Source organism: Saimiri boliviensis, chromosome 1 (assembly GCF_048565385.1).
Source record: "Saimiri boliviensis isolate mSaiBol1 chromosome 1, mSaiBol1.pri, whole genome shotgun sequence".
Classification (NCBI taxonomy): Eukaryota; Metazoa; Chordata; class Mammalia; order Primates; family Cebidae; genus Saimiri; species Saimiri boliviensis.
In genome coordinates, this window is record NC_133449.1 from 110,035,120 (window position 1) to 110,062,643 (window position 27,524).

The following is a 27,524-nucleotide window of genomic DNA, read 5'->3' on the forward strand; positions in this document are numbered from 1 at the left end:
GTTCTCTCCCTTCCTTTCCTATAACCTAAGTCTGCATCCTCAGTACTTAAGACTACATCGAATATATTCCTTCAGAAATCTCCAGTGCTCAATAATTGCTTTAAATGTTATGGCAAAAGTAACTTGAGTTGTAACTACCAAAGAGAAGGATTATCTAATGTTCTTGTTTAACAAATTAAACATCATACATATCCACCCACTTCCCATAATTAATTGTATATATTAATTACACATATATACATAATGGCTGGAAGCTTAGAGAAGGAAGCTGGAGATGACTTTTCTTTAAGCCAACAGTAGTTTCTGATGCATGAGTAGGAATCCACTAAGAGGGCAGAGGAAGAAGGAAGAGGCAAATATTCCATTTGTTTCCTCATAAAGTCAAATTTCAGAAACGTCCCCATGAAATAATTTTCTCTGAACTGAAACATGAGGCTATAGTTTCTCTTTTAGTGCTAAAAATATAGTTTTGTGTGTGTGTGTGTGTGTGTGTGTGTGTGTGTGTGTGTGTGTGTTTGAGATGGAGTCTCACTCTGTCGCCTAGGCTGGAGTGTTGTGACACGATCTCGGCTCACTGTAACCTCCGCCTCCCGGGTTCAAACAGTTCTCAGGCCTCAGCCTCCCAAGTAGCTGGGATTACAGGAGTGTGCCACCATGCCTGGTTAATATTTGCATTTTTAGTAGAGACAGGGTTTCACCAATTTGGTCAGGCTAGTCTTGAACTCCTGACCTCATGATCCACCTGTCTTGGCCTCCCAAAATGTTAGAATTACAGGCCTGTTTATTTATTTATTTTGTGTGTGTGTGTGTGTGTGTGTGTGTGCGTGCGAGTGTGTGTTTTAAAGAGTTTGTGCTATATGGACAGGGATCGTGGTTAGTGTCAACATTATGCATTGTAGGGCTTAGCACCAGGCCTACCTTATGATAGTTGTTCAAATAATGTCATAAATGAGCAAACAGACAGTTAAATCCAGAGTGAACCTGGTTAGAAAATGGGCTTTTTCAGAAGGATTTTGATATGTTTAATTTCAGATCCTAGGTGTTTCTGGATTTAAAAATGGATGCTTCCTGAAAACTTAGAATATATCTTTTGTCATATTCAATATATCCCAGCATCTGATTATTAGGGAACAGTGGTTATGACATTGTTGATAGCAGACCAGGAACATAAAGACGTGCCTGTAATTTCTACATAGGACTAGCTCATAACATTTCAGCAGTGTATTCTCTTTAGATGCTTTATGTCTCTTCTTCCCTTCTAGAAACAATGAGTTCTCATTTATGACAGTGGAATGTAACTCTTGAGTATCCCAGTCTGTTTTATTTTGTTCCAAAAATCAAGGGGAAGGTAGTTACCATTTATTGATCACAAACTTAGTGCTATTTCAATAATTTTCTTAGTAACTATGTAAAGTGGGTGTTATGGTCCTTACTTTTCATGTAAGGAAATAAAATCTCTGAGCAAATTAATTTCTGAGAAGTATCCAGGTAGTAAAAGTCAGAGCTGGGTTTTCTAACCACATCTGTCCTATTTCCACCTCTGCTGAGTTCGGGTTCCTATCTGCAAATGTAGAGGAATCCAGACAAAAAGGAAAGAAGACAGGTACTATAAACACCTTGATGCTCTCGTTTAGATTAATGTTTATTTTCAATTAAATGAATGGATACTTTTTAATCGTCTCTACTCTCAGGGACAAAATGTGTGCAGTAGAAATAGACTTGACTTGATGGAGCTTAAAGAACTAGAGAGATTCTGTCATAAAAAGTTATGCTAAAATTACACCAAATAGATATTCTCTTGCTTATTGTCCTAAGTGTCATGAAGAAAACATGTAAGGTGATGAGATCATTAATTTATTATTATTTCAATGATCTTGTTGGCTTTTATGAAAGAAAAGTGGAAAATTAACAGAACATTCTTGAATTACCAGTATCATTAGTTTCAGTTCATCTGGATATGGATGATTCAGGAATGTTGGGTACAGGAGTTCAAAATGGAGTCACTTGCAAAGAATATTCAGTTTCTAGAGAATCAATCCTTCGTTCCTTAAAAAGCTGTAAGACTTTCTCCTTGGAGCAAAACTCTAAACATAGTTTTGAGTCTAAGTACTGATCTGTAGGCTTACTTTTTTTCCCCCCTACAATTAGAAAATTGCATGGTTATAATATGAAAATAAATAGATTTTGTACTCATTCTTTTAAAATAGATATTTGCAGGATAAGTCGATTTTTCAAATGCCTATAGGACTAGTGTTGTGTTTCAAGTCAGTGAAAAAGACACAGTTTCTGAGTTCTTATGGGCAGAAACCAAGGCACATATGGCTATATAAATAAAACAAAGGAGAAGCTAGAAAAGTGATTTAAGGACTCTACTAGAGCCATTTTACAATTTGTGATTATGTGTAATTTGCCATTCAGAATCTTAAATGTGATAGTTTTATTATGAGCGAGGCAGTTTTATATCACTATGAGGATCAGAAATTTAGAATTTAGTAAATTAGAGATTATAGTGTTCACAAGGTTAACAGAGTTGAACTGGTTGGTGAATGCAAGCATAGTTATAAATAGATAGATTTTTTTTTTCTTTTGCATATCTGGAGAGTTTCTTTAAAGGTAGTTTTCATGTGCGGTAAAGTTTTATTGTGTGTGACAGAACACTATTGGAACTTTCCTTCCATTCCATTAACTTTAATATTGTTGCTATGGCATTATCTATCTTAGAAGCTACCTTTGCACTCTGACACCTAAGGCTCTTTTAACGACAGAAATTGAGATTGCCTAATTATGCTCGTTATGGACAAATACATTCATGAGCTGTAAATGAAATAATGATAAATGACTGTATTTACATAATGAAACAAACAGCACATTTTATTTTCTTGCTTTCACTCTCAGCAGAGTATAAATTAGCAACCCCAGACACAAATAGTCATAACAGAAAAGACTTACTGTGTTTTAGGGACAGTAGAGCTGGTAAAAACGTTTGGCAATAGAGAGCTAGGAATGAACCTTGCTAGTCCTTAGTTTTTCCTTTGCCAGAAGGGGCCAAGGGAAGAAGTGGCCCCATACAGTTCTTATACAATTAACTTTGCTCTCTGTATTACTTTAGTCAATTCATTTGAGTTTAAATCTGACTTGATATCAAAGTGGCATTCTTAACTGGGTTTTACCAACTCTACAAAGTCATACTTTTAAAGTCTTTCCCTATGGTATAACTGTACAAGATTGTTATTGATCAGATATTGAGAAACTGATTATTGATGTGGTACAGGTTGTGTGCTTTTTCCTCACTATATGTAACTTTTCTTTGTTACCCTGTAATAGTTAGAAGAAAGGAACCCACCCTGACCCATCAAGTTTCATTTACTATCCACTAGTTATACTAAATTGCAATAATCAAATACTAGAATTATCATAATGAAATCTATTCTGGGATCACATCATTTTCTATAACATTGGAAAGTAAACTTGGGGAGGGCACATTTAAAAATGGGAATTGTCTTATTTACATTTCACATGAAGTCTAAAGTAATGTGCTTCTCGTGCTCTGGAAAATAATTATTGAGGACTGTCATCTAAAGTAACTGAAAAATCTGCTGAAGGAAGCAAACCAGACAAACACTCCGTGTTACATATAAACATTTGAAAATAGCAACAACAGCAAAGCTAAGCCTCTGAGTGGTCACTGTTTCTGAGAGAGAAGATTCAAGTTGGAAGCAATGTGGTTGGGGATTTCAGGGGAGACAACTTGGTGTTTAAAGTTCTGATTGTGAACTTTGGAGTCAGAGAGGTTTCACTTCTCTCCCCAACATTTCCTAGTTGCATAACCTTGACTAAGATATTCCATATCCCTGAGATCCCATTTCTTTATATCTAAGGAATAATGATTATAGTTCCTTTCCAGAGCATCTTACAAAGTTAGAGTTGAGATATTCAAAGTGACCCACACATGATTTCCACTCAGCTACTTGAGTTCCCTTCCACCCAAAATGGTAAATTTCACTGAAAGGCATTAAGCCAAATATTACTGTCTTGAATCCTGTATCTCCAATTGCAAGTCACACTGGAACTGAAAATTGTTGACAGCATAGGTCATTGTTTTGAAAACGATTTGGGGTGGAAAATGGAGTCTTGTTTGCATTTAATACACAAAACAAATACCAGCCTTATTATTTTGATGGAGCAGCCCTAGAATATAGGACCAGAGGGTCCCGGCTGTGTGTTCAGACCGTCAGCAGCTGACAGACAGTGGCATTTCAGAGCCACATTTTACCTCATCCACCTTCGGTAGGTCCTGTTTTCTGTCTATTTGCTACTCCACGTGTGGTTGTTACTTTGACAAAGGGCTGTTTTCTTCCGTGCTGACTGCCAACACCTGCCTCTGAGTCTATTTGCCTAATTTTTCCATGCAACCATTTCAGTAAATGTCTAGGTGCCGAATTTTCACATGTGCAAATATTTATGTAAGAATGAGATTAAGCACAACAGTAATTTGATCCTAAGGTATTCAGAATGTTTCACAGGCATAAATTACTGATACCACACAGCTCCTTGTTAAGTAGGGCAGTACTGCTCTGGCTCTTGAGTATTCTGTAACCAGAGTTTTCTATATTAGAGGTGAAGAGGCAGGAAAAGTCAGCTTGAATCCTCCATGCATCTTCAGAAGAGTTCTGAAGGGCATCACTATTTGTATATGTTTGTTTCATACGGAATTTCTGTCTTAGCCTGCTGTGTGCTTCTATAACAAAATGTCACAGGCTGAATAATTTATAATAAACAAAAGTGTATTTGTTCATAGTTATGGAGGCTGGGAAGTCCAAGATGTAGGTGGCAGCACCTGGTGAGTGCCTTGTTGCTGCATGAGACATCAGTTGGCATAGGGCAAAGGGAGGGTAAGAGGGAGAGACAAAACAGGGCCAAACTCATCTTTTTATCAACAACCAATTCCTATGATAATTACATTTATTCTTTCCTGGGAGCAGAGACCTCATGGCCTAATCACCTCTTAAGTGTCCTAACTCTTAATACTGTTAAAATGGCATCTAAATTTCAACATGAGTTGGTGAGGGAACAAACATTAAAACAGTGAAAATTTATTTATTTTTTGATAGGGCAACTTCATTTTTTACATTTTAATTTTCTTACTTTTATTTAAAATTCCATGGGTACGTAGTACGTATGTATACTTGTTGGATATATGAGGTGTTTTAATATAGACATGAAACATAAAATGAGCAAATCATGGAGAATGGGGCATCCATCCCTTCAAGCATTTATCCTTGAAGTTACAAACAATTTGCTTACACTCTTGAAGTTATTTTAAAATGTACAATTAAGTTATTATTGACCAAAGTCATCCTATTGTGCTGTTAAATCATAGGTCTTACTTATATTTTCAATTTATTTTGTACACGTTAAGAATCTCCACTTCCTCCCAGCCCCTCACTGCCTTTCCCAGCCTCTGGTCACCATTATTCTACTTTGTGCTCATGAGTTCAATTGTTTGTTTTGATTCATAGATTCCACAAGTAAGTAAGAACATGTTATGTTTGTCTTTCTGTGCCTGGCTTATTTCACTTAACATAATGATCTCCAGTTCCATTCATGCTGTTGTCAATGACAGGATCTCATTTGTTTTTTATGTCTGAAGACTATACTGTTGGTAAAAATGTGAATTAGTACAACCGCCGTGGCGAACAGTTCGGAGGTTCTTCAAAAAACTAAAAATTACCCAACTTTTAGTTTTTTGAGGAAGACTATCTGATCCAGCTATGCTCCTGCTGGGTATATGCCCAAAAGAAAGGAAATAAATATATTGAAGAATATTAGCACTCCTGTATTGGTTGCAGCACTGTATAAAAATAGCTAAAATTTGAAAGCAACCTAAGAGTCCATTAATCAATGAATGGACAAAGAAAACGTAGTAGAAATACACAATGGAGTACTATTCAGCTATAACAATTTTTTTCCCCTTAACTGATGTGCTACATTATTTTATTTTAACTGAAATTTATTTCTTTCATTTTTCTTTTCTATTTCCTTTATTTTTTTTTAAATATAATATTTTATTTCAAGTTCCGGAATACATGTGCAGGACATTCAGGTTTGTTACATAGCTAAACATGTGCCATGGTGGTTTGCTGCATCCAGCAGCCCGTCACCTAGGTATTAAGCCCCACACGCATTAGCAGTTTGTCCTGATGCTGTCCCTCCCTGGACCCTTACAGACCCTCATGCATGTTGTTTCTCTCCCTGTGCCTATGTGTTCCCATTTGTTCAGCTCCTACTTATAAGTGAGGGCATGCAGTGTTTGGTTTTCCGTTTTTCTGTGAGTTTGCTAAGGCTAATGTCTTCCGACTTTATCCATGTCCCTGTAAAGGACATGATCTTTTTCCTTTTAGCCATAGAAATGTATTACAAGCTCATAAAGGAAAAAAAAGTATTCATGCATTGACCCACTGAAAAATATTTAGAAATACTAAGAGACTATTATGTGCCAGGTATAGTTCTAGGGGCTAGGTAAACATGAATAAACAACAACAACAACAAAAAGTCAATTTGTTTATGGTCTATCTGCTCCCACTAGAATGCACATGGACAGAGACTTCAATGGTTGGGTGAGGAAGAATAGGAGTGCCAACAGAGATTGGTTGTTATTTTGTAAATGCCGTTCAGGGAAGCTTCATTAATAATATGACATTTGAGGAGAGGTATTACAATGCTGTTTTACCAAGGAGGACAGGATCAGGGAGATAAAGTGACTTGTTCATAGTCACACTGTCTATGATATGTGTCTGGGATACAATAGCTGTTAGGGTTCTAAGTTTAAGACTTATCTTTTGCAGCATGGAAAGATGAAAAATCACTTTTATCTGGTCTTATAGTGTTTATCAAAGTGCTCAGGGGAAGTAAACAAGCCATTAGTCATATATTTTAGTGTGAGAAGATTGGAGCAAGAATAGCTTTACAGAAAAGAGAATGCTCAAAATCTTCGCAAATTTTGACAAAGAGGGGCAGCAAGGTAAATGCAAAAATTAAAAACAAAAGCATATATAGAAAACAAACTTGGTATGATGATCGTTACAACAGAGTGGTGCAAGACACAATAGCAAGGTCCAAAATAGGAGGAAATAAATTTTCCTTTTAGCAGCTGTTGCTCATGCTTGCCTCATCTTTTGAATTGTGAGCTGTTTCAGACCTAGAGAACTATACCTCATTTTTCTTTCTAACTCCAACACTTAATATAGTGCTTATCTCATTAAAAGTGCTCTCTCCATGGCCATTAATTGGAATCACGTTAACTAGCCTTATGCAAAGATGGGAAATTAAAGAGGGTGGAAGATGGGAACATGGCTTCACTTCTCTTTTCCTGCTGTGGAGGTGGTAAGAAATCAGAGTTCAGCTTGGAGTATTTGACAGAGGTAGCACAAGTACGAAAAACCATTACGGAAGAAAGTTTGATGCGTTTATCATCTGTCTGATTTGCTCACCTAAGATTTCTTTGGATACTAAGTTCACCCACAGTAGAAATGGAAACCTGGAATTCCTTCATCATATCAGATCATTTGCATATGTGAAGACCTTGAGGCTTATACAATTGTATTTTCCTCTAAATATATAAAACAAAAATGACAGAGCTAAGTTCTCACTTTGAGAACATCAAATAATCAGACAAATCGCTGTGGAAAGAATGGCTGATAGTTTCAGAAAGAATCAACAGCATCCTCTTATCTTTGAAACTCTCTGGGACCATCACTTGGCAAGGACTCTTAGCAAAAGCGAAAGGAACAAAAATTAATGATCTTGATAATCATCAGGGCAATCTACCTCGGTCTATGGCACAGATAGGTTCTATGGGTTCTCAGGAAATGTATTTTCTCAGCAAGGATGGACAAAAACGATTGCTTAAGAAGAGAACTATTCGAATTAGAGTTAAAAAATTCTAGATTCCAACATCATTTACTAGCAGTGTGACTTGGATTAGGTCACTTATCATGCTGTACTTTCAAGAAGCAGGAAATGTGTAACTTTCAGACAACCTTACATGCATATTCCTGATTTAATCCTTTGGTCATTTCAGTGACAAAAAAAAAATAGTGCTTTTCATTTAACAAGTCAGAGACTTCATGATGAGAAAGGATTAGTGACTTACTCAAAGTTACCCAAAACATAAATGTCAGATTTGAAGACACATTTATGCTTTTGTTATAGCCCACAATTGTTTTCTCTGCATAAAATGATTTTTTCTTTTATGTATTGCACTTATATGCACGTATATACATTACTTCTAAAGATGGTATTTTGTTCAACATACACAGCATAAAATGTCATATGCAAGTAATGGCTGCAAGTTTCTCAGAAATCAGTTAGGGACTTGAATTCTTTGCCTTGTAAGAAGCACAAAAACAGAAAACATAAGCAGATAAACCATAGGTTCTGTAATTGCCATGAACAACTAAGAGTTTGAGGGAACCAGTCTTTTATCTATAGTGGATATTTTTGCTGCAGAGAATATTACGGAGACCACTCCCCACCCAAAACTCCTCACCAAGCCTAAAGCTTGACAAATAGAAGGTAATCAGTGAGCGTTTATTAAATTGAACCGAAGGAAGCAGACAGTTAGGAAAGGTGGAATTTCAATATCCATTCATTTGTGCATTCAAATGTCAAATATGTATTCCTATAATATGTATCTTCCCTTAGATTCATGGGAACAAAAACATTCAAAGAAAGAATACATACTGCAAGGAGGCAATGGAGAATGAGAGGAGACTGATAAGAATCAGGAAGTGAAAGGCAAGGAAGAGTCATATAATTTTTTTTTTTTAAGAAGGAGAAATGGCCGGGCGCGGTGGCTTAAGCCTGTAATCCCAGCACTTTGGGAGGCCGAGGCGGGTGGATTACGAGGTCAAGAGATCGAAACCATCCTGGTCAACATGGTGAAACCCCGTCTCTACTAAAAATACAAAAAAATCAACTGGGCATGGTGGTGCGTGCCTGTAATCCCAGCTACTCAGGAGGCTGAGGCAGGAGAATTGCCTGAACCCAGGAGGCGGAGGTTGCGGTGAGCCGAGATCGCGCCATTGCACTCCAGCCTGGGTAACGAGCGAAAGTCCGTCTTAAAAAAAAAAAAAAAAAAAAAAAGAAGGAGAAATAAGATTATGTATTTGATATAGAGTTAATTTTAATATAAAGAATAAAAAGCACAAGCCACTTAATGTATTTGGAGAAACATTGCTATGATGTATTTTGACAACTGTCACTAAGGGTACAATGGAATTGTAACAACTTGCTCTTACTAACCCTCTGTTTAGTGACTCTCTTAACTAGAGCATCTACCTTGCTCTCTGTTCTAAGTGGTTTTTGCCTCCGGCTTGCCTCCAAGGAAGGTCAGACTCAGCCTTTTGTTTATACAAACATAATTATCTCTGTCCTCAAGGGACATACAGATCCATTTCCCTCTGCTTGCCTCTTTATTTTGGGGCATAATCATACCTAGACTGCAAGCTTCCCAAACAGCCTGAGATAAGTATAGTTAAAATGTGGCCTATTTGTATAAGGACCACTAATAATGAATGGCTCCTGCAGATGACACATTATCTGTCTTATTTTGTCTGCAAATGTCACTCTCTTTGTTTTACAAGGGAAAAGGTTAGAACCAGAAAGCCCTGTGCTACCTGCCCTCTTAGGTGTGTGAATGGGAGCTGAAAAGGTGTTGACTACATGAGTACAAATACATTTTTCTGGAAAGTATAAAAATAAAAAAAAAATGCAAAACGGGAACCAATCATTATAAGCAAAAGGGAAAATGAGGAGCGGTGTTGAGCCAACAGCTGATGCTATGTCTTGCACAGTGATCTGATGAAGCCAGAATCATGCAGCAGCATTGTCTGAGAAGAGGCATAAGGGGAGGAGGAGGAGAAGGGAAATTCTATTTTCAGAGATAAATGTGAGGAAAGAGGCAAGTCACTGCACTGGGAAGAAAGAGACTCTGCACCCCCAAAGAAGAATGTAGGAGGAGTTCAAAAACAGAACTTGTGGAATGCAACAAAAGGGTCAAGGAGGGTATTGGCTTGAAAGGAACAAAAGGAGTGGTGAGAAGATTATCCAGGTTAGTTGTGAGATCTGTTCCCTTTGAATTACTGTGAAAGAATCAAGTCGTCAGAATTTTAAGTGCCTCTAGCATGTAACTCCTCTCAGTACTTGAACACCTTTCACTTTTGTACATACCTATGTTTTCTAAGCCTCTTTGGCTGACAAAGAAAAACCAGGAGAAGCATGACAGTGGTAGAAAGTCCTGGTAAAAATAGATATCAGATATTTATATTTCTAAAAAAATATGTATAATATATATAGTTTACAGAATGAGATACAGATATCCCAGTCCAGCTCCTGAGTCCTACTTTGATGGGGAATTTGGACAAGTCGTCTGTCTATGTTCCCTAGTCTGGGTGGCAGCTACAGTAATTAAATGAAGATACTCCCTCCCTGGCCAAAGATCTCCCATTAAAATAGTTGTGCCCTGTTTTAAAGCAACGGAAGCAATTATTGTCCCCGTGTTCACAGCTTTGTGCAGTCAGAGTTACGCACTTACAGCAATGATGTACTCTTAGAGGTGGTATAGTAGTAGTTATTGTTGTTGTCATCATAATATTGATCAGCTAATGATTATTTTATATTACTATTGGCTAAATGTTTTTTCATGCATTTATCTTTAATAATAATTTTTAAAAAATATTTTGGGGTAAGCACTGTTTTCATGTAGCAGAAGAAAAATCAGGGACTCCAAGATGTTAAGAAAATTTCCCAGGTTGCTTACAACCGCTGAAAGTGAAAAAGCCAATCCAATCCATTGTGTCATATCAAATCTGGGCTCCCAAAACACTAGTGGTATTACTTGTGCATATTGGTAGGCTGTGTTCAATATGATATGCCATGATTGATCATGTCTGATTGATCAGTCCGACATAGTGTGTTTGATTGATATCTAGGCCTTTGAAACATGAGAGACATTAGAATCACTTTAACATTTGGGGATAAGATTGATTCAATTCAAATTTGTTTTGAGTACCTGTTATACTCTGTGAATTATGTCAGGTGCTATTTTATAAGTCTCAGGTTGGTATTTCTATGTCTGTTTTACAGAGGAGGAGACTGTGGTTCTAAAAATTGAAAATAGTTGCTAACTAGTATTTAGATCCAGGTCTGAATTCTGGCTACATTTCTTAGTAGGTAACTCCAGGGTCAGTTCCTCATTCTCTCTACAACGCTGCTGTTCTCTTCTGTGTAACTTCTGAATTGGTAGAAGAAAGCATCAAATTTTTTAGTGACTTTCACTTTGCTTTTTTAAACCACCCATACTCATTATATGTATAATTAGTTATTGGAATTATGGCTTAAGGAAATAATAGTGCCATCACGTTATTCACAGAAATAATTCCACTTGATTGAAGAATCCCCTGGAAGTGTTTTCATTTAGGAAAAAAAGAAATTTCACCTTAATTCTGAATAGGAATAATTGCAAGTATTTCAATGTAACTCAAAATTGGCAATTTACGTAGCATCAGTCATTGGCTAGCCATATGTTGGTACTGGAAATTGTGGCCTGTGTAGAATTATTTAACAGGGAATCCAAGAGCTACAGAAGTAACAGTCTATAAGTCACTATGCATTTTGGAAGTAAAAATATAGACATGGGATATAATAGTTAATTCACTTGCAGGGATTTCATATGTTATTCCATATGGGTATGGATGTAGAGATGGCTGTGATCTACACAGTGGGATAATTAAGAAGCTGTAGTTTTTTTAGTCTAAGTATATGCTACATTATAAAACAGGAAATTCACATGTAAGGAAGTAATTTTTACACGTTGAAATACTGGAATGATCCTCAGCGATCTGATTCAAAGCTTTCAAGCTGCTGTTCTCTGGCAACAATTTCCAAGCCTAAATGGGGCAGGGCATGTAGAGGTTAATCTATGAAACCTCTGTGACAGACATACCTGTCAAACAGACTCGTATTAACATGCTGGCATAGCATAGAAGGCTATTGTTGGACAAATATCTTACTTAGCATTCTGCAGAGATTTTTTTTTTTTTTTTTTTTTTTTTTTTGGCAAAGGAGAATAGTCTTTTTTATCAGACATGGAGTTTCTAGGCAAATTAAAAAATATGTAATTAAGATTCTAAAGACCAAGATTTGGATCCTTGTTTGGCTGTAGGCTGTGAGAACTTGTCTAAGACCTTTCTCGTGGCTGGGTCACATTCTGAATTCCTAATTTCATATGATAATATATTTTCACCTGTGGGAAATGAATTGTTTTCATATCAGATCTTATAGGAGAATATGTATGTAATAACTATATATTTTTCAAGAGAAATAAATAACTCTGAAACATCAAAAATATCAAGTAACACCAGAACATCATTGAATTCATCCCCAAGTAATTATATTCATGAAATATTACTAGGATACGTAACTCATCAGCACCACCCTCTTTTGAGTATTCCTGAGGATATATGAACTATTAGAACACTGCCCTACAAATTTACATTGAGACATTTAATTAATACTTCAAATGTCAATTATGAAATAAGTGAAATATTTACGGAAACAGTGAGAACCCCTGTGTTCTTCAGTCTATAAAGCACACTCACCTCACTAGCATTAATTGAAGTGCTATGTCCTTCTTCTGGAAAACCAGCATAAACTCGCCATGTGACTCAATCTGGTATGGAATGAAGTAGCACCCGAGCCTTAGAGCAGCTAAGACTTGAAGTTAAAGCCTGCCACACACACCCCTCCCCTCCCACCACACACACACACTTATTGGCTCTGTGATTGTGTAACAACATCTGTATGTCTCTGGTCCCTGGAAACATGACAATTATTAATATTTTTCAAGTGGTTGCATGCTCCAGGGCTGAGTCCCTGAAGCAGCTTGAAGAAACTTCAATTACCACTTTTTTCTCTCTCTCTTTCTTTCTCCATCTTCATTCTCACCTATCTTGTCTTTATCTCTTTGTAGTACTTTTTTTTTTATTTCTTACATTTGTTGAATAACATATTATGTGCCACGGATTGTGTTAGGTTCTGGGCATACAAAGATAATTATGACATGAATTCCATACCCATTAATTTGCTAGCAGGACAGGTTGAAAAGAGGAGGTGGTGAAATGGAGAAGAAACATAAAAGTAAATGCTATGAGAAAGTTTCTAGAAAAGGTGCAGACAATCAAAAGGAAGAGAGAAATTACTTATACTTGGAAAAGCTTCTTGGTAGCTGAAACATTAGAGCTGGGACTGAAAGAATGAATGGAATTTTAGGAGATCCAGTGAAGAATAAGGGTGGTCTAGACTGTATTATCTAGACCAAATTGTAAAGGAACAAAAGTATATGTTAAATCCAAAGAAAGGAAAGTGTCTGGAAAAATCAAAGGTGTATTTTATGTAGAGTGCTATAGTAAAAGATGTTTGGGGACAATTGCATAAAAAAAAAATTGTTACCTGGAAATCACTCTGGAAGCATTACCTTTTAGAAATTGATGAGAGATATTCATATCTTGCCATAGATTTTCTGAATATAATCTCTTTTTTTAATTTAAAAATAGCATAAATACTTGCTGATTATCACAACTACTGAATTCATACCTAACTCTCATTTGACATGTATATATTTATGTGCATATACATTTGTAAAACCTAAATACAAAGTATGCTTGTATTTACATATGTGTGAATCTATATATCTGTATATGAACATATATATTTATAAAAAGAAATACAAAATAGATATACATTTATATGTATATATTTATAGCCATGAGTATGCATATGTATATGTTTAAATATATATATATATACTGTGTGTATAAAAAATAGAAATTACAACATTTGCCTTTTTACTTATCATGTAATAATACTGAATGATACCAATAATACCGAGTTTAAACTCTTGATTGCAATTAATAACATTTTGTGCATGAGATCAGTGAGTCTCAGGGAGTTTCAGTGACATGCCCAAGATCACATGGCTGGTAATAGCTCTGTAAAAATAATTTCTCATCTAGCTGACTCCAGAGCCCATTCCCTTAACACAGATCTTTGCTTCCTGTTGTAGGCAGTTGGGAAATATGGGTGGGGGACACTTCCAGTGCCTGCACTAAAACATATCAAGTTATTTTTGTGTGTATTTACTCCAAATTTTTATATGCACAATATGCCACAGACTAATCAGGACATATAAAATTCAAAATAATACTAAAAATTTTTATAATGTAATAATTTATAATAGGATCTTTATAACAGTTTTTAATGCCTGCTTTATATGGTATGCCTTTGATAACTATAAACTTAAGCACTAATTAAATATTTTTCTTGTTATTATTTAAATTGTTTTTCTTTTAAAAAATATTGTACTGAAAAGTGAACATCTAAAACTAAAACATGAGTGGCCAAAAGAAAATAAAATTTATCATTTTCTTAGAATAAGTTCTTAGTTTTAAAAATACTGATCAAAATGCATAAACAAACTTTTGATTGCTGATTCACTTGATCAACTGTATTTCCAAATGAGTTGTTATATTTTAAAAAGTCACCAGAAATGTATAAGAGCAGATACAGTTTCTTCAAATTCAAGTAAATCTATATATCAGTCTATTTATCTATCTCTCTATTTTCCTATCTATCTATCTATCTATCTATCTATCTATCTATCTATCATCTATCTATCTATCTATCTATCTATCTATCTATCTATCTATCTCAATAATCTCTCTCCTATCTATCTTAATCGTAAATTATTAGTCACCAAGAAAAGGAAATGCCATTTTCTTTGAGCCTTATGTAGGCCAAATTATTTCCTAAAGTATTTGTCTAAGTGTTGCATTTTTTCTTTTGTGGCATATCTGTGCAAGTTTGACATTGTTGTGATTCTGTTATTCAGTGGTAAGGTGGGCATGTATGAAAGTATCTCTGGCTATATACACTTTATTCTTAATAACCAGTAGCATGTAGCACAAATCACATAGCTCAAAGAACGTATGAGTACAAGACATGACCCCCTCCCCATAAAAGAATTGTCTCTTATAACCTTTTACCTCTTAACCTCATAAGTAAAAGACCTTTTTTCACAGATAATAAAATGATAATTGCACATTGAAATTGAAAGGGTTTTTGGGGATAACAAAGCTAGTGGTTTCATAACCAGGATAATGTGTTCAACAAGTCTTATTCAAAAGAGGAGTCTAGCACAGCATTTTATATCAACTGCAATCTTTGAACAGCACAATCTGGGAGACCCGTGAAGAGTGAATTACAGTAATCAGCCTTCAAAATGACAAAAGAGTCAATCAGCATCCCCTTGCCTTTCTCGTGAATCCTCTCAATCTGGTGATATCACAGAAATTATAAAAAGAAATCTTCGTGACGGATACAAAATGCTTCTCAAATGATAACGCCAAAGACAATGGGAAGAAAAAAGAACACACACACAACTTTAATGTTTTTGAAATGACTGAAGCTGGATTCTAATCAGAAGTACTCCCTGGATGATGAGACATAAGGAGCAGCTGTTGAGCACTAAGAGGAGCTTAGGCCAGTCTAGGATTTAAATTCTTAAACTTCTGAACCAGGAAAATCTCCATTTGATTGAATAACCTGAAGGTAAAATCATGTTTTAAATACAAGAGAATCAAACACGTCAGTCTATTCACAGTAAGGTAATGAATGTTGGTTTCAAAGCAAGATGATCCTCCTTTTCCTTGTAATTCTTCTACCAGAATTCACTGCCACCGGCCCCTCCAATCTTCTACCCCCAGTGCCAGGTTCAAATTTCCATTGAATTCTCTTATTTGCTTGAGTTTTCAAAAGGAAGTTCCAGGAAAACTTCGAAAATATAATGGTTTGTATTCTCTCATTCAGAATTCCTATACAGCTTAAGCTACTGAGACTTCAGGACCCCTGAATACCAAGTGTGATTTTCCCTTGTCAAAACTGCAAAATGTTACAGCCCCACATTTTCAAGGGAAGTTTGTCTTGGGGATGTTCTGTGGTTAGTCCAAGGCTAGCTGATTACAAATGGATCTAAATCTAAACCCTAGAGCCATTACTGAGTTGAAAATGTACAAAAGTAAAAAATGAAAGATGTGATCAGATAATTTTATCAACTCAACAATCTTATTCTGGAATTTCTATGCTGAAAAATGATCTGAGCTATTTTCTTTATTGGGAGGTTATTTATCAAATATCCGCATCAAGAATTTTATTAATTGCTTCAGAAGAAAGCATTTGGTCATACTGCTTCTCCTAAAAGGGAACCCTAACTTGGTCGCCACATTTGCATAATGAAAGCTTAAATTTATGCGAGCTTTTGAACATGCTGCTGAGTGTTGAGACTGTGTGACTATCAGCATGCTAGGGACGTGGATGCTACTGCTGCTTGACCAATCACGGGAAAAGATAGACATGATTTACGTCTTGGGCAATGGGAGGTTATTCAAAGTAGCATCATCAAAATTTGCTTTAAATTAGTTTATTTTGGCAACTAGTGAGTCAGAATCTTCTCTCTTGCTTTTTAGAATAAAAGTTGGAAATGGGTAAGCAATGCCATTTTATTGATGATTTAAGTCACTTTTTAGCATTCATAGTTCAAATTTTTTGACTTCTCAAATCTGAGAGCTTAAATCCTTCTCAAATTTGAAAACAGTCTTCCCTAATTACTATATTTTGTGTATTAGGTTGTATTTCATACCAAACAATTATTTTTAAAATAGGAGAGTTCTCTCTTGTCCATAATTTTATTTACTCATTCATTTGTTTTACTGGACACAGAGTTTCTCGTCAAACACGTTTATTTCCATAAAAGAAACAGCCTGAAGCTACTAGTGCTTGGGAGACGTGCTAGCCAAAGCAGGAGAATAGAAGTAGAAGGGAATTGTAAGCCTATTTTCATCTTCTATTTTAGGAGCTTGTCGATATTTTGAAATATCTATGGAAGTGAAATACATTGTGAATAGGAATAGTAAAGTTAAGTACCATGTGTAAATAAGCCACAACACAAAGAAAAAAATAAGAGGATCCAGGGCAATGGTGGTTTCCCCTATCCTGCTTAACAGCCACAAAGTAGCATAAAAAGGATTCCACAAATTCTGTCTTGGATTTTTTTAATGAGTTTCTGCTAGTCATGGGGTTGAGACTAGAGGCAGTGGACTCCGGAAAGCAAGAGTTTTTCATTATTCAGTTTGAACTGAAGCCAATTAACTCTGCTGCATGCTCTAAAGAAGCCTTGGAGAGACTCCCTACTCACCTTAGAAATCAGAAAAACTACTCCCAACGTTGCAGAAGAAAAGAAGAGATGCAAAGACTCTCAGAGGTGCAGCTTCCCAGTGGGGTCATCTTGAGCAACTCACTTAACTGAAAGGGCATTACTCTCATTTTACAGGTAAGAAAACAATCTGCCCTGCCTTCTTAAGGAGCAGGTCTGGACCACAGTACATTATTACATTGAAGTACTTTTGAACTATAGATGTCTGTGTAAGAGTGACATGTGGGCAAAATGTCTGGCACTTGGACAAAGTCCCAGTATTGTAACCCTATATTTTAGGATCTTGTCAGGAATGAGACAATTGAGGAGAATTTAACAAAGGGACTATTGACAAAGGTATGGCCCATTTAAGATAGACCTTCATGGAAGAATGCAGCACCAGATGCTAGCTATAGAAGTATCATCAAGACTCCTAGACCTTAAGGAGCAAAGGAAGGTGGCATATATTCAACACTAGATAGAATTTTACTTTAACGATATCTGTAAATAATAACCTGAGTGGCCAAATACAGGAATAAAGTCTTTGGAGGAGTCTTTGTGGGAGTCATTCATACAACGTTCTAGGCATAATGTATGTTGGTGGAAGCTAAGAAAAAGCCAGAGAGTAAGGGAGTTAATTGAGACAATCTGTTACGGCCACCCTTCCATGCCAACACTAGGTGGACAGCGCTGGGCAGTGAACTTATAGGAACAATTGGAGAATATTCTGTATTCTAACCACTATCCACATAAGCATTAAAAAGTCTGGTTAGGAAAGCTTAACAGTGTGGTTGGGTGACTACTGTGTACCAGGAGCTTTGCCTGAATTATCTCACAGCATCTTGGAATATCCACAGTGAGAAGCTGGTTATTATGTCTGAGAGGATATGGAGTTCTGATGATTTCAATAATTTATTCATGGTCGCAAAGTTAGTAAGTTTAAGACTAAGATAAAAAATACAAACTTGCTTGACTTCCGTTATGAGGGGAACATTTATGAGCAGAATCAAACTTGAAAATACATGGTTGACCCTTGAACAACACAGGTTTAAACTGTGAGGGTCCACTTACATGCACATTTTTTTCAGTATGCATTTGGGAAATTTTTCTGAGATTTTCAATAATTTGCAAAAATTGACAAATGAACCATGTAGCCTAGAATATTAAAAAAAAATAAGAAAAATGAAGGTCATGAATGCACAAAAGGTATGTCGATACTATTGTTACAGGAAAAAGGTCCCAATCTAGACTCCAAGAGAGGGTTCTTGGATCTCACGCAAGAAAAAATTCAAGGCAAATCTGTGGAATAAAGTGAAAGCAAGTTGATTAAGAAAGTAAAGGAATAAAAGAATGGCTATTTTATAGACAGAGAAGCCCTGAGGGCTGCTGGTTGCCCATGTTTATGATTATGTCTTGATTATATGCTAAACAAGGGATGGATTATTCACGCCTTCCCTTTCAGACCATATAGAGTAACTTCCTGAGGTTGCCATGGGCTTTGTAAACTGTCAGGGCACTAGTGGGAGTGTAGCATTAAGGACAACCAGAAGTCACTCTTGTTGGTAAATTGATTTTGGTGGGTTTTGGCCAGTCTCTTTACTGAAACATGTTTTATCAGCAAGGTCTTTATGATCTGTATCTTGGGCTGGCTTCCTAGCTCATCCTGTAAGTTAGAATGCCTTAACGGTGTGGGAATGCAGCTCAGAAGGTCTGAGCCTTGATTTACCTAGTTTCTATTCAAGATGGAATTGTTCTGGCTCACAAGTCTCTGACACTATTCTATTTATATGTTAATCGACTGTTTTATCAATAAGGTTTGTGGTCAATAGTAGGTTATTAGCAGTTAAGTTTTGGGGGGAGTCAAAAGTGACATTCAGGTTTTCAGCTGCACATGGGGTCAATGCCCCTAACCTCTTGTGTTGTTCCAGGGTCAGCTGTATATGGCTCTTAGGTAGTATGAAGCTGCATACCTCAATGCTGGAGGGTAAAAAGACTTTTGCAATTGATAAAGTCCCATGGAGCATTTCTTGTCCTATTTGATACAAAAGATTCTCCACTGTGATGCTTCACTCATATTCTGATATAACCTGTAGAGACTAAGCCAAAGGTGTTATTTCCAAGCGAGTAAAAAAACAAACAAACAAACAAACAAACAAAAAAAAACAAAAAAAACCTATTTTAATTCCAAATGCCTGAAAGACATCAGAGTTTTGTTTTATTTTACATTTTTACTTTCACAATATATAAACGAAACGATGAAAATAATACATACCAATCTTTTTTGACTCGGAGAAGTTGCAGTTTTTTTAATGCAAATAACCTAAGAAGTCTCATGCATAGGCTTCACGTCATCAACTTTCTTGAAAAAAATTGCTGCCTTCCTTGGAGAACTAAAATATTTTGCTCTGATTATTAGAAGCTTCATGTCAAACTGCAAAGTCCAATGGATGACCTTTGGTGATGACCTTAAAATGTGGTGATACAAGCATTCATGTAAATGTCACAGGAGGAAAACAAGATTCTAATCTTTTTTAACTAAAAATCTGAGCCATAATGAAAATATTCTAGGTTATGAAAATACATATTCATAGCAGAATAGCTATCTTGATATCTCAACATGCTAATATAATGAGGTTTTGTTATCTTTGTTGCTGTTTTTTGCTTATCTGTTTATTTTCTTCCCAACAATGTCTCACAGTAATCTAAATCTGAATGATTGCTGTATTTCTACTTTTCTTTCTTTTTTTATTTTTAAGTATGTAGGTATGATCTATGAGTTATATTATGATGTGATCAAATGCTGAAACAAAGCATTACATTGAAAAATATCATCATATTATTACAAATGTTTCCAAATAAGCAAGGTTATCTAATTCAGTACTCGCTGAATGGGAAGCTCTATTATTAAAGTCCTGTCAGAGTCTAATAAAGTATCTAAGAACTCACAGTTCTTCCAGGAGCCTGCTCCCTGCGTAGGTGCATTATATTTCCCTGGTCACTCTTGGGACTCAGTTGCTACTTAAATGATTCAGGGACTTGAACTCCTTCCAATGCTTTTATAGACAGATAATTTAAGTAAACCCTATGAGCCGAAAAAAAAAAAAAAAATACAACTTCAGAAATGGCCAAGGCAATGGCTCAGCTTCAGTTTGAATTGAACATGTATTGTGCCCCTGGGTTAGAAGTGGAGGGGGTACATTATCTTTAATCTGGACGTTTTTCTTTTAACTTGTCCAGAGATGTAACACACATCGATTCAATGGATATATTCTGGACTAGTCAAAATACGTATTATTATGGACATTTAGCAATATGGGGAAGGGGCATCTTATCACATAGAGTTAAGTAAAAATTCAGGAAATAAAAAAAAATACAGTGTTATCATACTAATACATATCTCAGTTGTTTGACATGGGAAAATAAGAAATAACTGCAACATTTATTGATATGGGCACGCTTTACTCAGGTACAGTATATTGTACAATGAAAAATTATACAACTCTAGGAAGTAGTGAGATGAATCTCTATGCAGTGATGAAAAAGTTTTTCAAAAACATCTCCTTTGAGGAAAAGTAAGTCTCAGAATGCTGCCTACATTATGATCATATCTGTGTTTAAATGTTTCTATGCACATTTGCGTGTATGTACATATCATGGCCTGGGAATTTTGCACATCAAAATGTCAGCATTACCTCTGAAAAAATATGTGGAGGTAAAGAGAGAGCTAAATACTTTCAATTTTCAACATAACTTAAGGAGTATCTAAGCAAATTTTGGATCTTTAACAAGAATATTAAATTACTAGTGAAGCAAACAGAAAAACCCACACGAAGCCCTGAATATATATGAGAAGAAAAAATATTAAGATTTGAGCAGCGATTAATTTTATTGTATTTTATGTAATTTTGTATTTTACTCACCTTTTCCTATATCTTCCTATATTTCTAAAAAGTTTGATTCTTTTACAAAGAGAAGATGTATCTAAACAATTAAAATACATAGTTGAACAGTAGATTAGAACTTAGACACTTGACTATATTAATTCTGATGGGTATTTTATTCATATGAGTTGATTCTAAGATGCATTTATTTATTTCATCTCTCTAATGTATTTGTGAATTTCAGAATAATTTATCTTTGACCTCGGAGCCTTCAAGCTATTTGTGTATTTACTCCTCTCATAGGGGAATTGGGGTCTGTGATAAATTGGAGGATTCTTTCACTTCCAGGGCTTTCTGGGATAAATGAGGCTGGGTTATGATATACTTTTTAATTTGGTAGGCAAGGGTATGCCATTCAGTTTACTTTCTACTATATATTTTTTCAAGTTCTTTTTTATACATTATAAAATATATTTTTGCAACTTATCTGTAAATGTCTATGCAATCTTTCCCCTTGATATAACAGGCACATACCAATCAAATGTCAGAAGAACACAGAAAATTATCTGAGTAGGGACTTGGTGTATGTTCGCATGTTTATGTGTGTGCATGTGTGAGATTAAAACTTTCATTTTTGAATTAGCTCTCTGACTGAAAGTCATTCTTCCATTTTCCCCCTCAGCTATTATAAAAACTGCCCTTCCCAACATGGACAGAGAAGCCAAGGAGGAATACCTGGTTGTTATCCAAGCCAAAGATATGGGTGGACACTCTGGTGGCCTGTCTGGGACCACAACACTTACAGTGACTCTTACTGATGTTAATGACAATCCTCCAAAATTTGCACAGAGTAAGTTAATTTCCTGCACTGGGTGAGAATCTTGGTACGATGTTTCCATTTGAATTTATATTATAATTTTTAGTGCTATTTAAAAACCTGACAGCATCCATTGAGTGGCTTACTAAGTGCCAGGTATGGCATGATTTTGGTGCTAAACTTATTCCTGTTTTACAGATTACAAAGCAGTTGATAGAATTCTGACTATCAAGCATATAGTTGGTACCAGTATGCCTGACTGCCAGCTGTGTGCTCCTTTCTCTTTACGAAAGCTTGAGAGAATGATGAGAATGAAGCTCAGATATTGCGCTATCATTAGTCCCATTTCTTTTATAAAGGAAATCAAATCTTCAGTGCCTGAGGTAGGGAAGAGAAATATGCAGTAGGCTTGCTGCCGAACCTGCAATCCTCCTTCCCACAACTGGGAGGATACCAGTTAAACTCCACACTTCCTTGCTAAAGCTATACTCTGCCTTGGAAATTTCAACAGCATGCATTCTGGGCAGACAATGTAAAAGAATCAGGGAGACAATAATTATTTGGTGACTTTCTCATACTCTCAGAGAACACTTTCTTCGGAGCATTTATTCAAGTTATATGACAGACAGAGACATGATTGGATAAGGGCTTTCTGACATGGGGACTCTTAAAGTGAGATATGAAAAAGTGAATAAAGTTAACTGGAATAAGGTGAAAGCATGGGAGGGAGAATGAACAGTGCAGCTAAAAAAGATATTCAAAAGCCCTGTGTCTACATACTTATTTTCTTTTTTAGAAGATTCCACAGATAAGTAAGATCAGGCAGGACTTTTTTTCCCCTCAATCTGAATTATTTCACTTAACATAATTTCCTCTAGGTTCATTTATGTTGTTGCAAATGACAAGATCTCCTTTATAAAGGCTGAATAAAATTTCACTGCATAAATATACACCACAATTTCTTTAGCCATTCCTCTGTCAGTGGTTACTTGGGTGATACCCATTTCTTTGCTATTCTGAATAATCCTGCAATAAACATGAAAGTGCGGACATCTTTCCAAGGCGGTGATTTCTTTTATCAAAACATCATAGGGTACATCTTAAAGATAGTCAATAATAAAACAAAAGAAACTCTGTGAAAGGATGGTGTACAGCCCTGTATAGGGATGGAAATAATTTCCCTGCAGCTGGGGTAGAGAGTGCCAGGGGAGAGTGCTGGAGCAAGTCTGGAGAGTTAGGTTAGTCAGAAATTCGCCATACTTAGATTTGAAGGCCATTTTAAGTATGAGGACCTTTATCCTAAGATCATTAGGAAGCCATTTAAAGATTTTAAATTCTAGGTTGAGTGACAGGCTCTGATTCCAGGAAAATTGGAAATTGGAAAGGAATTAAATCTGGCCTTCTTACAATGTCTTCTTTTATCTGCAGCCAGTTAAAGACTTATTTGCAATCATTCACATAAAGGTGATGGTATCCCTGGCAAGCCAGGGTGGTTGTGTCGTATGCAGAGAAAAGTGTATGGCTGTGATGTATAGTTGAGTTATAGAGGACAAAAGTCTAAGGATAGATTGCATTTTCAGTTTAGGAAGATAGATGATCATATTCTTAACATGAAAAATTAGATGCATGCTGGTGCTATTTATTGTTATAGGAAATACCATAGAAAAACTGGTTTTTAAAGAGAGAAAGGAGGGAAGGTGAAGGCAGGGGGAGAGAGAGAGTGCGTAAGAAGAGAGTGTAAGAGAGAGAAATGTGTATGGATCTTGAAAATGACACATTTGAGATGTCTTTGAGAATTTATCTGAAGAAATTTCAAGCCAGAAAAAAAAATAAAAGAGATGCATTTTCATTAAGACTTTTAGAATTTTTACATCTGGCAATTCATACATCAGACAACAATGCAACTCCTTTAAACAAAATTATTGAAACGGAGAACACCATTTCTTTTACTCTGTGCTTCTTTTTTTTTTTTTGGCTTGCCTTTGCAGTTGTCATTATGGTGAAAAGTGCAAGAAGCAATATTTCTAAGATAATTATTCAATCCAGTAGTGGCAGATCAATTTCAAAAGTGTGCCTTTTCTTAGAGATAATAACGATTAGCTATGATCACACTGATAGAGATGAGGAGAAGACATATAATAGGAGTAGGAGTAGATAAAGAAGCCAAATGCTTGGCTTCCCTGTGCCCCCGATGTAGGACTCGCAGCATGGTGTGGCCCCTTGCTGCCTTATTTGTTTAATAAGCATACTGAAAGGGATCATCTCAAACCTTACCTGGAATATAAAGTTTGTAGGAAATGGAATCATTATACCAATTATGAGAAAACTGGGAGACTTTGCTTGACGTGGGGATTTTCAGTTCCTACCTTATGGCAAAACTATTTGGAAAATGTTTCTAATTCCCAGTCCCATAACTTTGTGATTGTAAGAGAGATGTTTTTATCCCATTATTAAGTAAAGGGGTGCTAGTGCCATAAGAAACATTACTGTTATGTTGAGCATAATGAGCCTTAGTTTATCCAAGGGACTCAGTGGATTTGAGCTCAAACTAGATTAGGCAATATTCTCCAGATTTTATTTTTCCTTTTGGGTTTTTAGTTCATTGAATGTTTAATTTTCTCTTGTTGTGGTTACAAAGGGAATAAAAGTTTTTGGTTTTCTGAGTTCGGGTTCCCCAGAAACAGACACTGAGACAAGAATTTGATTGTAAGTTTAACTTGGAGATGGGACCAATAAATGCCAGTGGAAAAAGGAGAGAAAGAAAAAAAAATAGCCAAAAAAGGTGTATTATTGAGTCAGCTACCACTGTGTGTTACCAGGAACTTTATCCCATTGGAGCAAGTCTGAACCATTGTAAAGAAGGAAAAGAAAAGAAAAAGCTGAAAGTTATCCTACCACAAAAAAGAGAGACCTAGAATTTTATATACTAACTCCTAAGAGTCTTTGAGGACTGCTTCTGCAGGAAGCGTTAATTTTCTGGCATTTCTGGCCTGACATTCAGTGGAAAAAATGGGTTCTGAAGGCCAGAAATAACCCTCAGGCAAAAAAATGCAGGAGTGGCAGCTAGATGTAAGACAGGTGTGCACTACAATAGTAATGGCCAGGGGTTATGGTTGGGGCACCAACAACTTCCTCTATACCAATGAAAATGAGTGACAGCAGTATAACAACTAAAGTGACTTGAATCAAAAGGTACTAATGCCACTAATTAGACACACTTTATTGCTCCCATAGGAGAGTGAATATACACTGTAATTGTATTTTGCCTAGAAGTGTTGAAGGCAGGATTTTTGTCTTCAGAGCAATGAGGACTTTAGCAACAAGAGGTGTGTTTCATGTGTCTGAGCAGTTTGCTGCAGGGCACAGCAGAAGTTCAGTAATTGAATTTTATCAAAAATGGTCTAAAAGTCTGTATATATAAAGGTAAATTCAAAAGCGACTTCTAGTGTGTTACGCATTGTATCTTTCTGTGTTGAAATTAGCTTAATATTTTATGTTGGCAACAACGAATATCCCCATGGGCAGTAAATGTGATTATATAGCAGACAGGAAAAAGTATACACATAGATTCACTAATAATCTTGATATAACCACTCCAAATATATACTTGGTAAACATACGGTTGAATAAGTTTCATATCTCAGAAGAGCCTTGAAAAGGGATCATGGCTTCTTCTGGGAACTGTTTGTCTCTGGTTCAGTTAAAAGACTGAACATTCCACAAGGGAAATGGGTATTTCTGTCTTTTCCATCACTTTTTTGGTAGCATACCAAATGTAAAAATACCTAGAACAAAGGAGGTGCACAACAGATATTTGCCAAATGAATGAATGAATGATTGAAATTTGTGCAACACTCATTGCTTCTCCTTTTTTTTAAAGGTCTGTATCACTTCTCAGTACCAGAAGACGTGGTTCTTGGCACTGCAATAGGAAGGGTGAAGGCCAATGACCAGGATATTGGTGAAAATGCACAATCATCATATGACATCATTGATGGAGATGGAACAGCACTTTTTGAAATCACTTCTGATGCCCAGGCTCAGGATGGCATTATAAGACTAAGAAAAGTAAGCTAAGGAAACTTTTGTTTATCTTTGAAATACCTCTTTGAAACTTGAGTTTTAAATTTGAGGGACTTGTGTGGACTTCCTGACAGAACAGTAGAGCTGGTAGATGTTTAGCTTTGAGAAGTAAGACAAGGTAACTGGTACAGTCCATTTGGCACCTCTTATCTCTTGAGACCTCTTCACGTTTCCGCTAAAGGTCTGGTAAATAGCTACCGTATTACCCATAACCACAGGAATTTACTTAGCCTCTGTACAGGGCCCTTCAGCCATGTGGGGAAGTCAATACCCTTTGAAGGCAGCCCTCTACCAAAGGGGGAGAAAAATTGGTGGACTGTTACAATTGTTTGAAGAAACTATTCTGAGGCACATTGTTTAAGGTTGTAAACAATGAGAACAGTGAGAACAAGCCTCAGTTGCCCACAGACGTGACAAGTTCAGTGGCTTTTAGTCTTTCTGTGTGTATCTGTCTTCATGTTTGAACTCTTGCTTCCTGAAATATCTTCCCCAAATACAGTGAAGCTTCCCAAGTCCTTAGGAAGGCTGAGTTTTCATGGGAACCAAAAAAAAAATAAAAAATAAAAAAATAGTAATAAACAGAACATTCAGGTTCAGTTTTCCTGGCTTGCCCTAGTGCCTGAAGGACACGACCACCCTTGCTACCAATGCATACTCCAAACTACAGCTCAGGGGTTTGAGCATTATGGGAAATGAAGCTCATCTTTCCCTTGCTTCTGGGGAGGGAGCTACCATGGAAGAAAGAAATATCTCCATAACAAGCACATACAATATAGAAAAATTTGAGACTTCTTTTGTTAGCTGTCTCTTGTTTCTATGGTAGATGTAAAAAATTCTGTACAATATTTTCCATTTATATTTCTCATCATAGAACCTACACTCACAAGAAATGTGTATAGCATAGTTCATTACATTATAGTAACAAAGCATTTGCAAGGAAAATACTCTTCGATCCTCCTCCTGATTATTTTCTTCAATATTGTTCTTCAAATCTTTGTCATGAAGTAGGTCAAACTGGTTTTTAAATAGATTTGCTTGTTCTCAAATAAGATAGATGGTGGACCACACTATTGGGATTCAATAATTTTTTTCACTTTCTTCATTAGCATTACACACATATGACTCTAAGGTTACTATCTGAATCTCCATCAAGTTACATGGAGATCTATTTCCAGTGGTCTTGCTCTAAAACTGCCCCACTGAAGAAATCTTAACAATGAAGACTCAACGTTTTCTGAATATTCTTTTGTGTAAATAATAAATTTAGAAATCAAATTTGAAAAATATATCTACATTTATTTTAACTCTCTGTTGAGCAACACTATCTTTCTACCAGAAAGTTTAGCATTAAAAATTGTGAAACATTTAAAAAGTCATGTTTGAAATAAAGTATAGTATAATACTTGAGTCAATTATTAAGTAACCCAGAGTCACATTT

The 27,524-nt window shown here is 36.0% G+C and overlaps 1 protein-coding gene across 5 annotated transcripts in view; it reads left to right on the forward strand.

The window, feature by feature from the left end:
- CDH8 (cadherin 8) overlaps positions 1-27,524 on the forward strand; it is a 391,036-nt gene that overhangs the window by 207,779 nt on the left and 155,733 nt on the right. For 4 of the 5 annotated variants that reach the window (XM_074402120.1, XM_003936250.3, XM_074402125.1 and 1 more), the window contains 2 exons: positions 21,869-22,036; positions 25,884-26,071. In XM_074402120.1, coding sequence (XP_074258221.1) covers positions 21,869-22,036; positions 25,884-26,071 — 356 coding nt within the window. The remainder of the gene's footprint in view (positions 1-21,868; positions 22,037-25,883; positions 26,072-27,524) is intronic. The other variant, XM_074402130.1, reaches the window with a different exon arrangement.